This window comes from Lagopus leucura, unplaced genomic scaffold (assembly GCF_019238085.1).
Source record: "Lagopus leucura isolate 7727_CA_CO unplaced genomic scaffold, USGS_WTPT01 Super-Scaffold_100157, whole genome shotgun sequence".
NCBI classification, from domain to species: Eukaryota; Metazoa; Chordata; class Aves; order Galliformes; family Phasianidae; genus Lagopus; species Lagopus leucura.
This window is the reverse complement of record NW_024962334.1, coordinates 3,254,899-3,268,485: the sequence shown is the minus strand read 5'-3', so window position 1 is coordinate 3,268,485 and position 13,587 is coordinate 3,254,899. Positions and strand designations below refer to the sequence as shown.

The 13,587-nt window shown below is 41.1% G+C and overlaps 1 protein-coding gene across 1 annotated transcript in view; it reads right to left on the bottom strand.

Moving 5' to 3' along the window:
* Window positions 1–13,587, bottom strand: part of ITGA9 (integrin subunit alpha 9) — a 214,680-nt gene that overhangs the window by 155,825 nt on the left and 45,268 nt on the right. The window contains exon 15 of the mRNA XM_042888607.1: window positions 12,032–12,192. Within this exon, the coding sequence (XP_042744541.1) occupies window positions 12,032–12,192 (161 nt within the window). The remainder of the gene's footprint in view (window positions 1–12,031; window positions 12,193–13,587) is intronic.

Sequence of the window (13,587 nt, the reverse complement as noted above, 5' to 3'; positions counted from 1 at the left end):
TCACAGAAAAGAATTTCTTCCCAATATCTAGCCCAAATCTACCCTTTTCCAGTTTAAAGCCATTTTCCCTTGTCCTGTCACTACATGCCCATATACAGGTCTCTAAGAAATTCTCCAACCCTACACACTCACAGGATTGGAGGAAAAATTAAAAAGCTATATAGGAATACTGGGAAAACATGACAATTAGAAGAGTATCGTTTAAAGAGTTCTTCAGTGTTGATACTAGAATGATACCTAACGCATTCAGAGCAATATATAGAAACATATACCCACAGTTTTATCAGAGATGCTCCTGATTTTCTCTTTATACCTACTTAATTTAATTTCACTTGCTGCTTCCCAACTACCAGCAGAACACTGCACTGTTCACGTGGCAAAGACTGCAGCTAAATGAAAAAACAAACAAACAAACCACGCACAAAGCTTTACATGAACTGAGGACTGACTTTTCACAAGCTTTAGGTTTTTTTTTTTTTCCTTAATACACCTCTGAACTGGTTCTGACTTTATTTTCTTTCTAGTTCTGAATGGAACTAGACGGATGAGAGCGCATCCATTTTAGAAACACCTCTGCAACACAGACAATCCAGAACAAAAAATATAGAAAAGGAAAACTTGCTGTAGGACTTCCAGCCTAAACTTTGTCTTCCCAAAAGAGATAGATAATCTGTATACCCTTTTGGATTATTTTCAGGGGGTCTACTTTAAGAAAATCACCCCTCAAACATCCAAGCCTTACAAGTTCCTCCTCCATGCTGGTAATTGCCTTGCTGTGTTTTCAGCCACTAGCACTGCTGTTGTTTACACAGGGGTTTGTACCAAAGGCAGACCCCCAATCCCAACAGCTCACAATCAAAATCGTGACCTGATGCAACCAGTCACAAAAGAGACAAACAGGTCTTAGGCAACATAATCATTAAAGTTAGATGCACTGCTGTAACTTAATAATCCCACTGACTTTGTGGTGCAACGATGAGGAATTGTGGCAGCTTCTGTGCTCTGGCACAGGTGGGAGCAGTGACTCTTAAACAGGTTTAGCAGTCAGAAGAACAACTACAAGAGACCAACAGAACCCCATCAAGCAACATCTTATCCTTTTTGCCTTTACAACATTCTCAAGGCTGACAATAGAACAACCAGTGCATTAAGGAAGTGGGGACAGATATAAAGTAAATATTTACAACAGTGAGAGACTAACACAATAATATGTAAGTACATGTGTATTTCTTAATTGTAACACCTGTATAATCATTGATTATACACAAGAGAGTTTGGCTAAACAGGTTATGACACCAAAAAGAATAGATAAAAGGCTTACCCTTGTGCTGGGCTCACTGGAAAACTCCAACAGGAGGTATCTCCAAAAAGAGATCCTTCCCCACTGGCAGTCAGCTCTTAAATGGGGTCTAGGAGAGGTGCAGCCAGGCTCCATCCCTTCCAGCAGCAAATTGCCTTCACTTGTGCTCCCAGGGCTGACTCATTGCTCACCTCAAGTGATCAATCAGAGGTTCAGGCTGTGATTCAGCAGTTCCCATACAACATGTTAAACTACCTGCCTGCTATTCAGTCTCTTGAGCCACACTCAGAAGTTTTCAGTCAAGACAAAAGAGATAACATGAACACCACTACCAAGGTATGCACAGATCGTCCAGTCAGAAACATTACATTTTTAGGTAGCTGTCTCAGGAGGCAGAAGAAAGGCACAGCAGAAGTTCTGCAAATACTGATCATTCCCCAAGGCAAGCATCTTCGTACTGAACCCATCAGTTCTGGTAAACACAGGACATCAGATCATTTTCTTACAGAAGGGAAGAAATAAAACCAATGTCGAAAGTGATCAGAAACAATGCAAAGCAAAATAAAGCCTGTTCCCAAAGTAGTAAGAAAAGAAAAATGAACCATCACAAATATTTAAATTGTTTATATAAAGTTTAAAAATAAATTCGGGCACTCATTCAAGTTCTTGAAAGGGGCAAATGAAAAAAAAAGAGCCTCTCCAGATAATATTTATTGCCTACATTGGCTATAGCATCACAGCAGAGCATCATGCAGTATCGCCATGTGAAGAATGCACTTGCCACAGCTGTGTGACCATGCAGCAGCCAAGCAGAGATGCACAGCACAACCTCCTCCTGTGCATGTAGCAGGAACAGAAATGCCAGATGTGGAATTACTGCCCAGTTACAGCTTTAACGCTGATCCATGCCCCCCATTCTAGAAATATTCAGTGTGTTCAGGAAGGCTTTGGTAATGCTTTTTTCAGGGAGAAAAGTCTCCTCTGGTCTCCAGGCAAAATCTCACCCCGGGCTAAAACTGGGGATAGTTTTTGCAATGGATTTCTATTGCCAGGGTTGCACTGCTTGTGCTATCTTGGCAGAGGCTGTGGACAGAGCTTCCAAACCTGGCTGCGATCCAGAGCTCAGCCTTCCAAAGCAAGCTCATGGTTTTTGCTGCTGCTATCCGAGAGCAAACCAGGGCAGCTTTTATGGAAACAATGCTGCGGGAAACACAAGAAAATGGAAACTTCCTCCTCCAGCTCCCTTCCTGCAGCTGAGCAGTAGATGGGTTGAAAGCCTGCGTGTGCCAGGGCCTCCACCAACATCTCCAAGTGGCAGGGGATTGCTCACGAGATGCCAGTGACAGCTGCACAGCTGACATCTCCTCTTCACCGCAAGCAGCGCAGCTCGCTGAACAGGGACAAAACAGCAGCAGTTCCCAGGCAAGCTTCTTCTGGGGCAACAGGCATCTCAGAATCACAGAAAGGTTTAAGTTGGAGGGAACCTTTGAAGATCATCTAGTCCAGCTCCTCTGCAATGAAAGGGACATCTACAGCTAGACTAGGTTGCTCATAGTCCTGTCCCCCTGGCTTTGCTTGGGTGTCACCTAGCACAAATGGAAACTAAACTCACTTTCACAGGGGTAATATTTCTCATATCAAATTGGATTTGTACTCTGTGAATTTATCAGGCACTTGACCAGGGCAAGAAGCAGTTGTTCCTCCCATAACAGACTGCTCAATCATTTAAAAGGAGTAGTTTGTAGCTATTACAATTGCATGAACCCACCTGCTTTCTCTGAATATAGAAAGCTTTATTTGAGAAAACTATATATATATTCTGATTGACAATTTTTCACTCTTGTTTCAAAGAGTTAGTACCTAAAAGACAGAATGCAACCCGAAGAACAAAATCAAAGTTTCCAGGTTATGCTGCTTCAACGCTGCACTTGTAGGGACTTTTGTCTCCAAATTTCCTATCTGGGGACTGAAAACCTAAAAACATTCAGGACATCTCAGAGACAACCTCAGCTATCTAGTCCATTGTTAAAACATCTATGATCCACAGCCTGTTTTTGGCGAGAGGGGAAGATGGAAGAGGGTAAAAACCTTGCACATATTTTGACATCTTTTACCCACAATTTTTCCAGTCTTTCCAGACTCTAGAGCAAAAATGCATGAACCAAATTTGCCCAGTGACAGGGCTTCATTTCTTACTTGGAATGGATTTTAAAAGCCTTTCCATTGGATGATTGTCCACATACACTCAAGGTTCACTGAAGCCCCCTTTTCATGGCTAGAGATATGTTTCACTTCATGCTTGCTAGATCCTAGCAGGTCAAAAACATGTGAAAGAATGTACAAATTTATATGACATAGCCTATTTTAACTTGCTTTTTTTGTTGTTGTTTCTATTTTTACACTCTTTTCTGTGACTTTAATGTCACTTCCCTTACATCCATTCCTGCCAAACAAGGAGCTGCCTCTAGATGACTGCTAATAGGATGAAAATTACTAAGTCATGACAAGTTTAATCAGTTTTATTTCTAATTTATTTTCTCAACTAAGGAAGTCTTAAGTAGTGCAGAGCATGGGCCAAAAGAAGGAAGTAGTAAATTTACTTTACTCTCACATTAGATTCTTTTAGATTTAGAGCTAACTGTTTATACTTCAGTCTAGAATTTAGCACCAGGCCTGGGTCTTCTCCCAGGACAAAATAAATGCAGTGTAAGCTATTAAAGGATTCTACTCCTTTTCATTATTACTTGTTATTACAATATAGCTATTATCCAGTCTTAGCCTTACACAATCAGGTACATTCATTGCAGATCAAAAAGCCTATCTAATGCATCCAGTTCTTAAGAACATGTTGAATATAAACTCAGGGAACAAGCTGAAGCATATGCCAACAAGTCAAAGACATTGTAGACAACTGGAAAATAGTTCTAACTCCCAGAAAGCTTCCAATTTCAAATATCTGGAGGAGCAGAAGTAGAACAGGACAACTTGCAGGTTCCAGATATGGAACACTAAACATTCCCTGAGATAACTCAGACTCTAGGAGATGTCACGGAGTTGTACAAAGAGAATCAGTGATGAAAACTTTGCAACAGACTGGAAGTGTATGGCCAGGGATGCAACTTTTTATCAGCAGCACAGCCATACCAGCTATAACTATCCCATTAGATACAGAAATGCAGATGGGTGCATGAAGTGAGGTTGGTGGCACAGAGGTGAGCAGTTGAGCTTACCTCAGGTGGCCTTACCTCAACTGCTTCTGAACCTCGGGAGTTCAAGATGAATTTAGTTCCACAACCGAAGGTACAAGTTGGAGGGAGAACAGAACGGAGACATTTTCTGCCAAAAAAAGTCTATGCCTGTAACATATTATTTCCACCTTTCTTCAAGCACATTATCAGGTACTTTCAATATGAATTAAGGCACCGGATTAGCATAACTTGTTGCCAACCAAACCAAACCTAGCATCTCTAAGAGTCTCCCAGGAGACTGATGTCTATTCTGACCATCAGAAGGTTATAGATTTGGAACACACCCAGAATCCACAGCCATCAAAAGGGATTGCTTTCCTTCTAGCCCAGAGGAGTTTTCTGTTGGAAGATGCCTTCAGTGTTTCCTGATGAAGTGCCTTGCTCATTCCTTCCTAAGGGCAGCAAAATGAAAAGGTGATAATTTTAGGCACTCCCCAGTTTGGACAGGATAGGCTGATCATGTAGATGTGTGTCCAAGATCATGGCACAGACTGATACTGCTCCATGTGTTATAAACAGGAAAACCACTAAGACAAACAAGCTGTCCCCTATTGTAATTTTCTGTAGCAAGAGCCTAGCATTTAGGATTAAGCATATCCCCTCTCCCCACCTCACAAGTGTAAATTTGTCCCAAAGAAGTACTAATAAACTTTTAGAGTAGAATGAGCCATCACATCTTAAGTTTGTGTAACTCTGTATGAAAAACAAGCTTAGAATGTTTCTAAAACAGTAGCATTGCCACCTTTGTTCTTTCCTTCCACCTGAGAAAACAAGCTGTTTGGTTAACCAGGACTGCCAGAAAAAGCAGAAAAAAAATATTTCTTTCCATCATCACCTGGCTTTTGGAATGACTTTTGCTAAAACAAAGCATAGCACCTCTTTAATCTGTTTGGCTGCTCACTTCCTAGAAGAGCTGTCACTGGGAAACACAAAGAACCCTCTCAGAGGAGCTCCATGGAAGACCTCTCCCAAATTATGATCTCTTGTATTCCCCTCTCTAAAAGAGCTGTCCTCTGTCCAGGCCTACATCTGTCCCTCCTGCTCCTCCAGAAGGTTTAATTTCCAAATGAAATTTCTTTTGAGTCACTACTGTATCGGACAAAAAGGCATCGGTGGGCAAAACGTACAGCCAGGCATAAGTCTGCAATTAAGTGTTTAAGAGCAATAACAAAGTGTCATGCTTTGTACACACCTCAGAAATAAATCTCCATTAAAATTAAAGAAATGTGATTTTTTGCAGGTTGAGTCCATAAAAAAATACAATTTTTTCTCCCTCTGTAGAACATATCAAAGGAACGAGAATGTCAAAGGGCTCAAGACTGAAGATCTGGATCCCATTAGGGACTAGCAAGGGACACAGCAGATGAACAAAGGTGGGTAAAAAAGAAACAGAAGGAAAACAAAGCTGTGCTTTAAGTGCTGACTGAGCCTCGTTCAATATGATACCTACTTCATTCCAGGAGCATAACATCTTACCACTTGGATTTATTAATGTTTTAATATTAATTTATTATATGCAATTTATCTGACAGCAGCTACACGTGACAACAAATTTCCACTTGGGTCATAAACAAAGCATTTGGCCTTTTTCGTAAATGCTGACTGAAGTTGAAGCAGAAAAGTGAACTAAAGGAAAATTAGTTACTTTGCTACAATTTGAAACAAGATAGGGATTTATTTTCTGCTTGTTCATTGATTTTGTCATCAACAAGCCTTGTACAGCCACTCTCCATCCAGGCACAAGTGATCTGCCATCGAATCACATCACCAATCAGTGTGACGAAGCAAATAAAAACACAGTGAATTCTTTAAAATTGGGAAAACGGAGCAAGAAGAGAGCATCTGGACAAAACCCCCACCATCAAGCTCAAAGCTGAACACCTCCCACTGGCCTCAGGACACAAGACCAAACAGCCTTACTGGCTACACTGCCCAGTGGCTGAAAGGCCCCAAACAGCTTATAGCACAGTATCTGACACGATCTGCTCGCCCACACAACGGCTCTACCAGCCCTAGCAGTTATTGCAGCGCTTCACCACTTGCAGCATGGGTCTCCTCTGAAACGACATTAGCGCCAGGAAAATTTGGCTGCTTCAGTTTGGCCACATTGCATGGAACAGTTTTGAATTTGGTCTGGAACTTGCTTTTGATGAATCCTGCAAAAAGCTGCTGGAAAAGCCAACCCCATGATAATTAATAGTATTTAAATTTTGATATTGCTAATGCTTAAAGGTGTCAGCCTTCTTGCCAACTCCTAACACTCTTTCTGGTGCATCTAAATCCCTGCATTTACGAGGCAATGAAAAGGAACCCAAAGTAATGCAGCTAATTGTTCTTCCCTCACCCGCGTGGGTTTCTCAGAACAAGCACGCAATTTCTCCTCTGCTTGGTCCCCAAAAGGAGAGTTTTGATCACATCAGAGCAAGGTGACAAAACACACCATATTCACGTTGCCAAGACAGTATGTATTTCATTCTGCCGGAGGGAAGCCAGGCTGTTAACAGATTACAAGCACACTTTGCACAGTTTTGGAAAACAAAACTGTCCCAGAAGACGTGCTCCTGTAAATAAGCTTCTGCATTTTGTGATCAACTTACCTATCCCACAGCCTTTAATACTGAACATACGCTATGGCTACATCTGGATATGCCTGACAGTTTTTCCCCACTGGCTCAGCAATGGAGGAAAAAATATAAATAAAACAAAAAGGAATGAGTCGTAAGATATCAACTCCGGTATTGGTCTTAGTGCTCTATTTCACTGCAGTCATCATTCCTGGCAATGCTACAAAGCAGCTTTCGTCTCTCTTAGTGACTTTAAACTTCCTGCTAAAGGCTGGAATAGGTCACTGCTCCCCTTGCTTGCCCAGTCGTTCAAATCCTGTGAAATTCTAGATAATTATGACTAGGTTTTCATAGCTGCTGCTGTGAAATGAGTCTGTGCCTCAAGCATTATCTCCCTGACTTGCTCCAGCTTCTCTCCTCTCCCACAGAGAAGCAAGCAGGACAGCTGGGTCACTACCCAGGGGAGCTGTACTTCACGAGGCACTGTTTTTCACCTCCTCCCCTGCAAAGCATGGTTATCATCCATGGCCAACACACAATCTCTCACAACACCAGATTCTCAGAGAAGGTCTCAACACACGCGGGCAACGAGGCTCAGCCTGCAGCCACCAAATCCAATGAGAGTGCTTCTCTATTAAAAATAAATAAATACTTCAAAATAAGCTTAAATGTCTGCGGGCATTTCCCTTCATGCTGTAACAATGCTTGTCAAACCTTAACACGGAGATGTTAATCCCTGTCAGGCAGCTTTCAGGAAGATGCCTGGCAAATGATCAAGGTGAAGTCATCTCAACATGACACACGACAGTGGGGCAGAATGCTGTGCCAGCCAGACTCCAGGAAAGAGCAGAGTATGGTGGATTAAGAATAAAAGAATAAAACACGTGCATCCCTCTCAGACAGATGAAAGAGCTACACAGAGAAAAGCAATCACAATCACATACAGTGACTCAATTTCGTGAGTACTACAGACTGAGTTGTGTGAGATCAGCAGCTCAGAGTATCTTCAGGGACCTGATATAACAGCTGTACACAGCAGACAGAGGTGAGATATGTAGAAAGGAAAACCTTTGGCTACAGAGCTCAGCAGTGAACAAAACACACAGTTGTACAGTTTTTGCTCAACAGGTAACATTTTATTCCAACCCTGGCTGTACAAACAGCATGAGCTTCTCACTTACATGCTGCTATGAAAAGTCTCACCACTTCTCAGCTCCATCGTCCCTACCAGCTATGACTGGATCCAGTAAGAGTTAATATGACAAGCAACTAGAGACTGCTTGCAACAACCAGACAGCCAATGAAGATAAAGATCTCTGGAAAATATAAATGCTGTGTCCGGTTTAATCCTGTGCCAGGACTGCTCATGGTGTTTGAAGCTCTTACAGCCTTCACTCTGCACACAGACAACAGAGTGGTAGCAAGAGACAGCTTAGCTGGCTGGCATACAGTGAGCTAGGAAACCACAAAGAGCTTCTTTAATACATGTACGAATCATACATGGGGCTTTCACCAGCATCCTCACTGTGATTTTTGTGATAAATCAAGGACAACAATATTTGGCTGCATGTAAACCTGCACATACAGCTAGCTTACCTTGCTGTCTGAATCAAGTTCTCTTGCCCAGTACATAGACAAATCTACCCTTAATATAAGGGAACCCACAAAAGCTGGTGCTGGATTCACCACAGTTGAAGTAGAAGGTTTGTATCGGCATCACAGACAGAGGAGTTACCACCCAGCAACAAAGCATCTCCTGAGGGGGTATAAGCAGCATCCACACAGGATCACGAGAAAATCAGCAATACTTCTGAAGGTCATAATTAACGGCCACTTGTACCAACTCTTCATTTTCTACTACCAGTCAAACCTCCAAAGGTTGTTTAAATTAAACGCAGCCCTTGCAGACGACAAAGGAGGCACTGTGAGTATTGGAAATTACTGTCAATGCATACTAAAAAGTTAGGGTTTTCTGAACTAGAAATCAACAAGCAGTTTCCAACAGACAGAGGGGGGAAGAAACTGAGGCTCTCCTCTACTTCCCCACACCCAGTGCTGAAACATACTCAAAGCATTTTCATCAATTCAAAAAGAATTTCCACATCCTCTGACCCCAGCCAGAAAAAGTACATTTTCTCAGGAACCACCACAACTCTACCAATTTGAACTGTAATTCAGTAGCCTGTCTTGTACAAGATCAAGTTCTGAGCTGGACAGCTTTGATAACCATTTATATCAGCCGCGCAGTTACGAGAAAAGACAGATTTTAGCACTCAAATTCAGTAGCAGAAGGACAGTAGCTCCTGTCCTGAGAGAGCACAAATAGAAAACAAGTCGTGATCAGAACAGTGAGGATTCTTAACTGCAGAATGATTTAACCATTATCCTTGCCAGTTCATCTGCGGCCTTCAATTCTTTAGTGCTTGGTTTCATTGATGTCTCCTCAGATCTCAAAAGAGATCATAGCGAGCTTGTACAAACCTAGTTCTTCCATGAGTTTCTTCAGTCCTCCAGTTTTACATCACCAGCATGCAATAACTACTTGTTGCTAAGACCATACCACCCCGCAAGGCTTGGCACAGGCTTTCATTTAACTAAAGCAATGTACAGATCTGTGCTGTATGTCAATTGGACTGGGTGCCTTGCCTACCTAGGATGGTTTGTCAAGCTGGCACATGAGGTCATGCACAAATCCAGACAGGATCTCTATCCCTCATCACAGGCATTACACAACTGACAGCTTCATATTAACCTACGAGTCTACTTATCACCAGGGACTCAAACACAGAATAAAGTGAATAGATTAAGGATGCAACTGCAAACAACTTCATCAGCCATGGAGGCGACAGTAAACCAAAGGGCAGAGGAACGCTTAAGCAGAGTACTTACTAAAAAATACTTGAAGCCCAGGCCTTTAATCATCAATTCCATCATAAAACTATGTGATCAAGGAAAGTTTCGGTCAGAATTTTGGACACTTCTTTATGTTTCAAGTCTGGAGTTTTCGTCTTGTTTTTGCTGTTTTTAAACTAGCTGTTACTTAAGGATATCAGTGCGAGATCATGACCTCATTATTTCCACTCCTCCAGAGTCTGTAGGTCTCTCTTTGATGTTTCTAATGTCACATAGTCTCAGGATATCACCTTTCCCATGAAATTACACAGATTGTCCCTCTCCACTATTTGCATTCTCCCTTATACACAGAAATGACACTTCCTGCGATTCTTCCAACTGTGAAAAATAGCCACTTAAATAAAATACAAAGCCACCAGCCTTGTTTTTTAAACCAGCTGTTTTAAGTTAACACATCCAAACATTTATAAATGTTTCTCTTAACTATAAAAGTCAATTTTTCCAGAAACTGTCCAGAAAAAATAGTTCTTACCTTTGCAATCCCAAGATCAGCTGCAAATGCTACAATAAATGTAACAGTTTTTGGGCATATGTTGCCTTTTAATATATTCTGTACAGTAGCCAAAAACTTCAATAGGACTAGTGTGAAAGAAATCATTATTGGCTTAAGATAGAAAGGGTCATGCTCCTTTTCACCTAAACTCAATACATGGAAGCCTGAACAGATGTGCTTATTTGAGAAAGATCAGAATTATTAAATTCACAGCTACTCTTACTAAGAAAATGTAATCTTGTGTCTACATTTCACATCACAAGCTTTTCCTCAGCAAAAACCAAAGTTTGCTCCAGAAACAAACAGGAAAAAAAAAACAACCATGGAAGATATCTAGTCACTTCTCAGAGATCCATAAACTTAAGATGACATCATTTCCTTAGTGGTGGTCCCTTTATTTATTTGATTTTCCCTCAACAACCATGCATAAAATGTTGATAAAGTCAAAGGATGAACCTTATCTCCCGTTCTCATGATATTTTAGGTACATAGAAGTTTCCTGGAAAAGTTTATACATTTAGGGATGTTTGGACCCACTGGTTTCTCAAAAATAAGGCAGTACCAACTGACATCCTCTGAGGTTAGGTCATACATTTCGATGGGAATCTGTCCCTCAGCAAGAAGGATATGAAACTCACCCACACAATCATACTACCTCATACTGCTCTTTAGGGTGGTGGTACAGATTAGTGCTTCCAAGACTGAGGCAGTTTAAAAGGTAAATCTCCTTTCTATGTAATTTTCAAATCCATTCTAGATATTGAGAGAACACGCTAAAAAGAAAATAAATCTGTTTACTTGGGAAATAAAATGGCATTTGTACAGCATTTCTTCAACAGCTGCTTATGAGCAAAGATAGCACAAGTCATGAGGTCTTATCTAGCAGGCCTGGAAGAGTTTTGTCACATGAAGAACAGACACCCTCTCTGTCCCACCACCGCTGGGAAGTGCTTTCTATATTCTCTCGGTTCACGATGTAGATGAAATTCAGTTATCCCAATGGTAATTTTAAGCCCAAATGAAAACTGGTGTGCTTTTCAAACCTGAGAGTGCAACAGCTTCAGGAAAAATCCTACATAATCCTGTCATTCCCGTGCAGATCCCAGTATCAGCCCCAGGTTCAAAGGAAAACACCTCACAAAACTAATACATCAAATTTGCTGCTCTTGCCAAAATAAAACTTTGCTTCCTTATTTTGAGTAAAATGATGGTAACAACAAAGCAAGACAAAGGAATAACTCCCCCACAAACGTACCAGATGAAAAGTAAGGCAATTACATATTCCTCATTAAGTCTCAAAAGCCCAACAGCGTATGCTCATGATGACAAGCCATGCCAAACAAGAAGTTCAAATGTCCCACTTGAAAAACTTCATCCACTTGGTAGAAAAACTAAGTGCGTATGGAGCCACGCTGCACACTTTAATTGTCTGGCTATTTGGGGAAAAAAATAAAAATAAAAATAGGTGTAACTGCAGTTAGGCCAACGCAGATAAAGATAGGAATGAACTGACCTTGACATATGCTAGGAAATGCCTGCATTTTTCCTGCATGTATGACAGTTCTAACTTCTCTGTGATCTGTCCCACCGTCTCTCCAGAAGTCACAAAGTAAACTCTGGGTTGTTGGCTCTTTTCCTTCTTTGCTACATCTGCAGTCAGGTTATAATTCAAACCTGTTTCAAAAAAGAAAAAGAAGAAAACAAAGGATGTAAGTGAACAATAGCTATATTTCAGCCCCTATCAATGGATCCTGTTGCCCCTGAGGCATGCACACTTAAATAAAGGTCAGGCCTTGCAGGCCCTCAATCAATCACGAAGTTTCCTGTGGCTGTGCAAAACCAAATCTAATTACTGACATACTCCCAGGATTTGTGCCACTGGCTTCCCAGCCCTTCCTGAAGGATGCTGAGCAGAAGTAGGAAGTCATGTAAAAACATACCTAGACAAGCACACTTTAATAAAGAAAGAAAAAAAAGAAGAAGAAAAAAAAAGCATTAACTATGCTGTTAACAGAAAAAGCAAAAACACGATACAAACAACAAAAGCCTCAAGCTTTGCTTTCCTCATACAAAAGGACAAACTAGATACGAGCCAGACAGGATGCAGAATTTCCCAACAGTTACTTTTGTTCACTTACAGTCATCTTTGCATTTAGCCCTTAACTAGAGATCACTGCCTTGCACTTGGTATCCTCCTTTCAGACAGTACAGATCCCTGGCAGCTTATAAAAGACATCCTCAGAGACTAACCAGCTGTATCTCCCTAAATCCTGTTTCCTGCTGCTCTACAGCACAGGTAGCTTAACACAACGGATGGATTTGCAGCTGGATGTATCTGTGTCCAAAAGAAAACTTGCTGTATCAAGGAGCAGTATAGCAGTGAAATAATCAAACTGTACCTTTTCTGTCAACAACAAGAGCAGGGAAACTACAATAGAAGTATGAAAGCTTGCTCTGCTGGCTGCAGACAGGGGAAAGGCAGGCAATAGTCCGTACCGGTTTCAGCCACCATCAAGGCAATAAGGGCAGTACCATGAGATCGATCCACTATAAGCTTAATTAGTTAATTATCTTTGTACACCACAGCTCACAACAGCTTTGGTGCTGATTAATTACATAAGTAGAGTGTTTGTGATATTATTACTTTTTTATTCATGTTTTAAATTCCTGGTGATTGATGCTAGATAAAGTGCTCCATTTATATATAATTTTTTTTTAATCTAGAATTCTATACAAAAACCAGCATGAATGTAATATATGACTAGACTCAGTGAGGACTTCTACCTGAGTTCAGGAAGGGCTCTTTGTTGTTGTTTGCTGCTTGTTTTGTGTTGTTATTGTGTTGTTTCTTTAAAATCACTGAGAATTGGTTTCTCAAAATCAATGCTGCCGTCCATGCAATCACCACTAATCCCTATTATTCACTAACGTCTCATTACTTTGAAGAATTCATTTAACAATAGCATAAACTTGGTGCAAAAGCCTGTGTGGGCAACTGTCATTTCTGTAAGTCACACCCTGCCTGCCTCACTGCGCTACATGATGCTTTCTGATCAGAAGCTCAGGGTT